Source organism: Electrona antarctica (genome assembly GCF_951216825.1).
Source record: "Electrona antarctica genome assembly, chromosome: 24".
Taxonomy (NCBI): domain Eukaryota; kingdom Metazoa; phylum Chordata; class Actinopteri; order Myctophiformes; family Myctophidae; genus Electrona; species Electrona antarctica.
In genome coordinates, this window is record NC_136803.1 from 14,292,585 (window position 1) to 14,301,779 (window position 9,195).

Here is a 9,195-nt window from a genome sequence, read left to right on the forward strand (position 1 = left end):
AGGGTCTATTTGGTTACCAACTCTCCATCATTTAGCTGGGTACCACCTGGAACCCCCTCAAGGACCACTGGTGGTCCCCGGACTACTGGTTGAAAACCACTGCCCTATGTAGGCCTAGTTGCTTCCAAATAGAATGGGTGGGTTTTAAGTTTCACACTGATACTCGGCCATGAGAAAAATACTGATTGCTATTTTTATCCACGTGTAACTATGAGAGTGTACAAACGTAAACATTGGTTACATTTGTACACTCTCAGAGTTAAGGTCATCAGTACACCACAGGTTTACAGGTGTGTAAAAAACAAAAACAAACACCAGAGAAAATTGTGCCACCTCCATCATCTTTGTTATTTCCAGAAAGGAGAAAGGGCCTTTCTGTGTGGAGGTTGCATGTTCTCCTCGTGTCCCCTAGGGTAGGTATACCCTTGCAAAAAACATGCAGTAATCGTGGTCTCTATACGGCCTACTCCTGGTCAGCTGGGGAGCCCAATAGAGCGTCGCAGTCCCGCCCCCTACCATGGACCAGGAAATGAATCCCAATGCATTTTTCCCATAGACATTTCAAAAAATATTTATTTAAACGCCGCGGACAAAGCCAACTCGAGTCGTGACAACTCATGACAACACAAACAATATTTTGGACCAAACAAATAATTACAAAGAAGAAAAACTGAAAAGAAGTGTTGTAACCTGCCATTTTTTTCTTCTTTCTAATTATTTGTTCGGCCCAAACAATTGTGTTTGTTGTCATGATTTGTCACGACTCGAGTTGGCTTTGTCCGCGGCGTAAACGTCTTTAAATAAATACTTTCTGAAATGTCTATGAGGAAAATGAACGGAGAATCATTTCTTGGTCCATGGTAGGGGGCGGGACTGCGACGCTCTATGGAGGGGAAAGGAACTGGTTGGAATAACGTGTTCCTTCCACGCGCTACGTCCTACCAGGGAAACTCCCCTGTCAGGTGATAAGAAGCGGCCTGCTGACTCCTCATGCATTGAAGGAAGCATGAGCTCAGTGCGCTCGGTAGTCGTGTACCAATACAACACGAGACACAGAAGGGACTCGCAGACAGTCAATGACTGTTATATACAGTTGGAGGCCATCGATATTGTCCTTTTCTTTTTGCTGAGGTTTGCGTGATCTGCGCAAAAGGACAGTTAACCCATTTTGGGCGGGAACCCCTTTTGGTGTTTTAAACATTATGTTATTATTTAGCTATTGAAAAATAGCAGACCTACAAGCTTGTAGCGTGCCACTCGGTGGCGCGCTATGAGCTTGTAGATCTGCTATTTTTTTAAAATCGTGAAAATATTTATTTCAGAAAACAGAGGATTTAGAAGGATTTTTTTAAATTTTGAGGTCAGGCCTAAATGGGTCAAATAATAAGGGACAATATCGGTGGCACCCAACTGTATCACTACATCACAACAGAAATTACTTTGGACAGGTGGAAAACTTTAGTTAAACTGGCAAAGTGACACATTTCTTTACCTGGGTTACATCTTCTGATAGCTGTACTTGAATATTGACATATACTGACCTGACGAAGATCCAATAGGATTGAAACGTTATTTCAATAAAGTAATCCTTTACCAAAAGAATGGTGTGCGGGCCCTACCTCCTTCCTTGAATGTGGACATGAAATAATAATCTTGGTAATTGTGTTTCATTAGTGCGAACGTGACAAAATAGGACAGCTTGTTGTGACGCATCTGATCATGAACATGCGTGAAACTAAGACTACAGTATGATAAGAATAGCAAGGATGTGACAGTGATATCATAACTGTTATGTAACACGGAAATAGCACATACTCAAAGCTGTTTATAAACCACAGTGACATGACATCAGTGACGAATCCTTGGTATTGGTATCTTCATGCGACCAAGTCAACTTCTCTCCACTGCAACGTTATAGATTCATGTCTCGTGTCCCGTGGTACATGTGCCGCGGACTGACACCGGTCCGCATAACGATGGTGGTTGGGAACGCCTGATGCAGGCAATACAGTGGATATCCCGTGTACTGAAGTAGATTCCATATGAACAGTGGTTTTCAACCACTGTTCATATGCCCATTATTTATTCGGCTTTTGAGCCCACCATTTGATGACATTTAGCCTCTCAGACCCAAAACTTTGAATATTCCGTCCACAATTCCATGCTGTATTGATGTGGTAATGTAGGAGAGATAACAGGGAAACATTGATCAAATTCTTCTACATTCTCTATATTGTGTAGTATATTCTTGTAAATTAAGTAATGCGGATGTTTAACAATAGGCTAATGCAACTCTTGAGAGCTACAAATGAAACCAAATGCACCCGTAAGGGTCCATTTGGTTTAATTTGAAGCTCTCAAGAGTTAGAGATCTATAAGGGTCCATTTGGTTACCAACTCTCCATCATTTAGCTGGGGACCTCCTGGAAACCCCTCAAGGACCACTGGTTGAAAACCACTGCATATGAATACATCACGTTGATACGGCCGGGTAGAGGTGGAAGTTGGTTACTGTCGCTTGCTTGATTCTATCATGTGAGTGCGCCCTGCAGCCGTGCACGGTATCAATAAAAAAGAGGGACACCCACATTCAAAGACACATAAACATGAAACACCAGGAAGTGGCCTTTCTAGGTCTATTAATTCTAGGGAGCCAGCCAGCCAGCCAGCCAGCCACCCACCCAGCCATGTGTGACTCCTGCCCCTAGATTAGTCCTCTCCTCCTGGGGAGAGTTGCCAGGAAAGGAGGGGGCTTGGCACGAGGCCTAGGCTTCACTGCTGCAAGGCACCGCATGCGCACGCACACACACAGACAAATGCACATGCACACAGAGGCTAACACACACGCATCAGTGCTTTTGAGGGCTGTTGGCTAGACTTAAAAAGCCTTCATTGACAACTTGGCTGCTGTGTACAATTTGCTTCCTCGTCTGTCTGTGCGCACACACACACACACACACACACACACACACACACACACACACACACACACACACATGCATACACATGCGCACAGTGCACACACACCCACACACGAGCACACACACAAAGTTCTGTCTGCAGGTCAGTGGGAGATCAGTGACGTTTATTAGGCTGTGGGGAGGACTGAATTCAATGAGAGCGATACCACACGCACGCACGCACGCACACACACACACACACACACAAGCACACACATGTGCGCACACACGCACACATGCAGATACACTCACCCCCTCCCCTTCCATCCTTCCACCCCCGCACTAAGTTAATCGCTTCCTCTCTCCTCCATCTCTGCACCCCCCCCACCCCCTCACCCCCCCTCTCTCTCTCGTCTTTACTCCTTCGCTTTTGCAATTAACTTGTGTCTTTTTCTGGCATTTGTTTTTATCCCCCACTTTGTATTTTCTCTCTCTCTCTCTCTCTCTCTCTCTCTCTCTTCCTTCTGCAATTAACCACCAATTAAACACTTAAACTCTACATACTTAGTTGACGGGGTGCCCCCAGGGCTCTATACTTACTTGGCCTGCTCCTTTTTTTTGGCCCTTCACCAGAGCTAAAAGGTTGTGGTACGCTGCGCTACAAAGGGCTACTGTTTTCGCCAAATGTTCTCCCCAGAATCCAGAATAGAATAGGGACGCCATCGGCGTCATTTGGTTAAACAGATTTTTGAGTGTTTGATGTAAAACAGCACGTGGTACAGTCAGACATTAAGGCTAAAAGGATAACACAATACTTTACTAGTCAGAAATGTAAACAACACATGGTATAACACAACATCGTCCTGGGGACTTGTTTCCATTGTGGTCCTTAACAGTTTATCCACCAAAAATGTTCTTGATTATTTTAACAATAGCCTGATCTATAAGCTCACAACGCATCGCAAAGAGACACAGTGTGAGCTTGTAGATTTGCTACTTTTCCGAAAATGAGATTTTTAAGGCTTTTGCCTATACGACAGGGTTTAAGTGCTTAACAGCTCCGCTTTCTCTGCCATTGTTTAGTTAACCCTCCCCTCTCTATTTCATTCTCTCATCTCCTCACGTGTTCAGAGCATATTCAGTTAGTCAACATCACAGAAGAAATACAATGATTGTATGTGTCTGAGCATGTGTGTGTGTGTGTGTGTGTGTGTGTGTGTGTGTGTGTGTGTGTGTTAGCTACTGGCTTGGACTGTCTTCAGATATTGAACTCATCTGTCTGGTCTGCTTTCATGTAATCAAACTTTTAATGTTTAATAATAATAATCTTTATTGTCCCGAATGATATTCGTCTTCACATTCTGTTCAAACACCCACATCAAAAACAACACAGAGCACATAACACCAAGACAATACAAAAACATGAGGTCCCCAGACTCCCCACAGTATACAGAACCATCCTATCGGCGGGGCAGTTTGTTTAATGCCGCGATGGCTGAGGGGACAAAACTCCTACTAAAACTGACCTTTTTCCATGGCAAGGTTCTATCTTTGTCCTGATGGCATGAGGTTAAAGAAGCGATACAGGGGATGATCAGCGACAGCGTCATTTGATGTTGAAAGTGCTAGCCGTGTGATGACCTTTGTTCATGTCAGAAAGTGTGTGTCTAGGAAGTCTGATGATATTAGAAGCAATACGGGTAATACCGAAACGTTTGTTTCTGTTAGGCATGGACAGTATGTTGTAGAAACATGCAGAACAGTACAACAGAACAGGTGGAATAAGCATTATTCCACCTGTTCTGTACTAATAATAGCAGAAGATGAGGACTGGAGCAACAGATGTTTTACCATTCATGAGGAGTGGGTTAAGTCCAGTGTGGGTTGTTTGACACTGACCACACTCAGTTTATAGTTCAATGCTTCTCGAACCGTTTTAATTTAAAAGACACCCATAACTCTGAGAGTGTAGGGATGGTACCATTTGGTTCCATAATCCATTCGTACACTCTCAGAGTTACCGTCCATTTGCTTATTATACATATTATACAGAATCTGACTTGAATCTCTCTCTCTCTCTCTCTCTCTCTCTCTCTCTCTCTCTCTCCAGATTCCAGGCAGATGCAGTCCTCTCCTTCCTGGTCCTATGACCAATCGTATCCCTACCTTGGCCAGATAACCACGCCCGCTGTTCACTCGACCACACCCCTTTCGCCAGGGCGGTCCACGCTGGGAGACCTGTCCTCACGGCTCACAGGTGACACACACACACACACACACACACACACACACACACACACACACACACACACACACACACACACACACACACACATACTACTGTGCTAAACCACCATTTCTCAGTGTGCTTGCATTTTAATAATTTTAGCAACAAATTATATTTAAATGTTATGTTTTATGTAAAATTTTCAAAAAGAAAAAGTTGTTTTATCTTAAATTATTCAACAGTAAATATTAACATCAACACAGACAGGAAATGCTGGAACGTGTGTGTGTGTGCATGTGTGTAACCCTCGACCCTTTCCTCCCCCAGGCTCCGCCCTCGAGGCCTTCGGCGACCCCCGCATGACGCTGGAGCGCCCCTTCTCCTCACTGTCGTCGCTGCCCGACCCCGCCCGCTTTTCGGACCCCCGCGTGGCCCACCACTACCCAAGCACGGCGACGGCCTTCACCTACACGCCGCCCTCGCACCACCACCACCACCACCACAACAACGGGGCAGCCCTGGGCCTCAGCATGGCCTCAGCCATGGCCAGCACCCCGGCAGGCCGCTACCACACCTACCTGCCGCCCCCCTACTCGGCCAACGCCCCCCACCAGGTGCAGGTAGGGATGGGATGGTGGGAACATTAGACACGTCGCAATTGCGATTGACGATGTTACCGCGATAATATATATGCTTTAAACGTACAAAATATGCTTAAAACTTAAAATGGAACTTTTGTTTAGCATTTGAACAGTCACCCAGCTTCCCTATACTGGGGGGGATGCTGCTCACAAGCTCACAACAAGTTGTGAGCTTGTAGATCTGCTATTTTTGGCGAATTGATTTGCGTAGAGGGAAACAAGAGCATACCGAATTTACATTATACTTTACAGAGCATATAGACTAGAGGGTTTAAGTGTTACGTAATTTGCAGCTCAACAAAAACTAATTCCTAGTGCATGAGTCATGACGGAGGACAATTTCACCATAGATTAAAATCTCCACGATTATCCAAGATTATTGTGAGCAGTTCTTTTTTTATCAGGATAAACGTTAATAAGGATTGTGTCCCCATGCAGGCGCAGGGCGGGCCCTTCCAGTCCACCTCCTCGCCGTACCACCTGTACTACTCTGCGGCCGCCGGCTCCTACCAGTTCTCCATGATGGCGGGCGGCAGTGGAGGAGGAGGGGGTGGGGACTCGTCGTCGCGCTCGCCGCCCCGCATCCTGCCGCCGTGCACCAACGCCTCCACAGGCTCCTCCTCCCTGCTGCACCCGTCGCTGCCCAATCAGAGCGAGGGGGGGGTGGAGGCCGAGTCCAGCCACAGCAGCAGCTCCCCGACCGGCAACATGGTCGCCACGGAGGCCGTCTGGCGGCCATATTGAAAAACCGATAAGGGCGAGCGACCGCGCGGGACGCCGCGAGGAGAATGCTTTTCTCCGGACGAGTTGCGGCGGATAATATGCCAAAGACATGGCTACCGACAGGCTGCTATGGCAACGCAAATGGCGGACATGATGGACAACCTTAGCCAATGGAAAACGGGTAACAGAGTCACGGTATAGTGACAGCAGAGACAGACAGAGACGTTTTGGTTGGACACTGACAGAGCAGCATGGTGCATCGTGGGACTGGACTCTCTACAGTTTCCTCTGTAAAATAACATGGACGTTTATTTCCTCACCATTGCCCTCGTTGTGAATAATTTGATTTGCTCATGATGTTGTGATGGCTTTGTTTGTGTTTACCTCCATGCACCCCTCCTCCCCTCTCCTCCTCTCTCCTCTCCTCTGCTCACCTCTCCTCCTCTCTCCTCTCCTCCCCTCTCCTCTGCTCTCCTCCCCTCTCCTCTGCTCACCTCTCCTCTCCTCCCCTCTCCTCTCCTCTCCTCCCCTCTCCTCCTCTCTCCTCTCCTCCCCTCTCCTCTGCTCACCTCTCCTCCCCTCCCCTCTCCTCCTCTCTCCTCTCCTCTCCTCCCCTCTCCTCCTCTCTCCTCTCCTCCCCTCCCCTCCCCTCTGCTCACCTCTCCTCTCCTCCTCTCTCCTCCCCTCTCCTCCCCTCTCCTCCTCTCTCCTCTCCTCCCCTCCCCTCTCCTCTGCTCACCTCTCCTCTCCTCTCCTCTCCTCTCCTCTCCTCTCCTCTCCTCTCCTCTCCTCTCCTCTCCTCTCCTCCCCTCTCCTCCCCTCTCCTCTCCTCTCCTCTCCTCTCCATTTACTAGTCTTCCTGGATGCTGTGTTATCACTGTTTGTTGACGCTTTTTACAAAAATGTAGAATTTCTGAAAAACTCCACAACAAAGATGTGTTTTTATACGGTTTGGAAATGGTTGCACTATTAACTCAGTTTCAGACTCCTCAGTGACTTCAGAGGCCAATGGTTTAATTTAAGTCCTCCCATACAGAAAGGAGATACATTTCATGTTCCAAAATATACAAAAAGAAAGATGGACAAATAAAAAGTCATAGCAAATATATAAAATACATGAATATAATATGCGTATAAAACATATATTTTGAGTGGCAAGTAAATCTCCGGGGCATATTGTTAAAACATATTTTCAGGGACAAAAATATATTTTCAAATGTGTTTATGGCCAAGTTTTGTATATTTTGCAACATACCTAATTTAAAAAAAATACACATTTAAGTTCTGATGGCTGCACTGAAAGACGTTGTGACTGAAGATGCCAAACCTTTGTTATTCTTATACTTTTATCTCTATGTGAGCTCAATTTATTCTCCATCCTTCTTGCTGACAAGAACGGATCTACAAGCTAACACTGATTAATTAGGGTAAGGCCTAATCCTAAACTTGTAGATCTGTTCTTGTAGGCAAGCGACACACTTTGTGTGACGGAGTATAAATTAGGCATTATTATTAGACTTAAGGAATGACAGCAACGAGAGGAGAAAGAGAATGTAGTGGGAAACCTGAACTGACTGAATTACTGTCTCAGGGCGCCACCCTGTGGTCATTGAGAAACACTTCACTTACATTAACTGCAGAGAAAAGATGCCACATTTTGTTTAGTAAACAGCTAAGGGGTTGCTGATTTGCACTCTGCCATGTTTGATGTATGTTTTTACAACATCCTGACCATCATTTATCACTGACACAGATGTTTTTAAATTCACATGTTTCCGTAGTTGGGGCTGGAGTTGTTTTTGAGGCCTTGTGACAAACAATTGCACTGGAACCCATGAAATTCTATTTATGACTGTTCACACAGTAGCACACACTGACAGGCCTAGTTAATAGCAACTTATTTGAAACGTCATTATAAACATCGGGATATTTTGGGCATGTCATCATAGGCAGAAACTGACAAACTTTGTTCAAATAGCAACAATAGCAGATCTACAAGCTCGCAACCCATCGCATTGCAGTGCGTTTTGAGGTTGCAGGTCTGCTACTTTCTCTATTCCTGGAAGGTTGAAGTATATAGAATAGACGTAAACCATCATAAACCATGACAACTCGAGCCCTCTCTCTAAATACGTCTCTCTATTCCTCCTCACCTACTAACTCCACCTCCTCTCAGCTCCTCTCACTGCTGTCAGCAACTCCTTGCATGGCCTTTTGTATACAATTCCTTAATTTATTTTCACAGTACCTTTCTGAGTAGCATTTCACCTTGATTTGCTCTTCTGTTCGTGTGTGTGTGACTGTGTGTGTGTGTGTGTGTGTGTGTGTGTGTGTGTGTGTGTGTGTGTGTGTGTGTGTGTGTGACTGTGTGTGTGCGTGCGTGCCCGTGCATGTGTGATATTCGCTCATGATCCCTTTATTTGTAAATAGCTGTGCCTGTAAAATGACGCTGTCTCCACTGCACTCCCTTCATCACACACACACACACACACACACACACACACACACACACACACACACACACAGGTTGATTGTTTGTTTGGATGTTATTAGAGCAGCATTCAAGTTTCTCGCATTTGGTTTGATTCATAAATATTGTTGTGAAGAAAATACAACTGTTGTCTGTTGACTTATTTGATGTTCTCTTTGATGTTTTCTATTCCTGATCCTGCAGGAATTTCTACAGGCAAGCCCTGGCCTGTCT

The 9,195-nt window shown here is 45.6% G+C and overlaps 1 protein-coding gene across 2 annotated transcripts in view; it reads left to right on the top strand.

Annotated features, from left to right (window-relative positions):
* runx1 (RUNX family transcription factor 1) overlaps nucleotides 1–8,961 on the top strand; it is a 32,582-nt gene extending 23,621 nt beyond the window's left edge. The window contains exons 7-9 of one of the 2 annotated variants that reach the window (XM_079495050.1): nucleotides 5,011–5,157; nucleotides 5,455–5,747; nucleotides 6,207–8,961. In XM_079495050.1, the coding sequence (XP_079351176.1) occupies nucleotides 5,011–5,157; nucleotides 5,455–5,747; nucleotides 6,207–6,512 (746 nt within the window). In that variant the 3' untranslated portion in view covers nucleotides 6,513–8,961. The remainder of the gene's footprint in view (nucleotides 1–5,010; nucleotides 5,158–5,454; nucleotides 5,748–6,206) is intronic. The other variant, XM_079495051.1, reaches the window with a different exon arrangement.
* The last annotated feature ends 234 nt before the right edge of the window (nucleotides 8,962–9,195 follow it).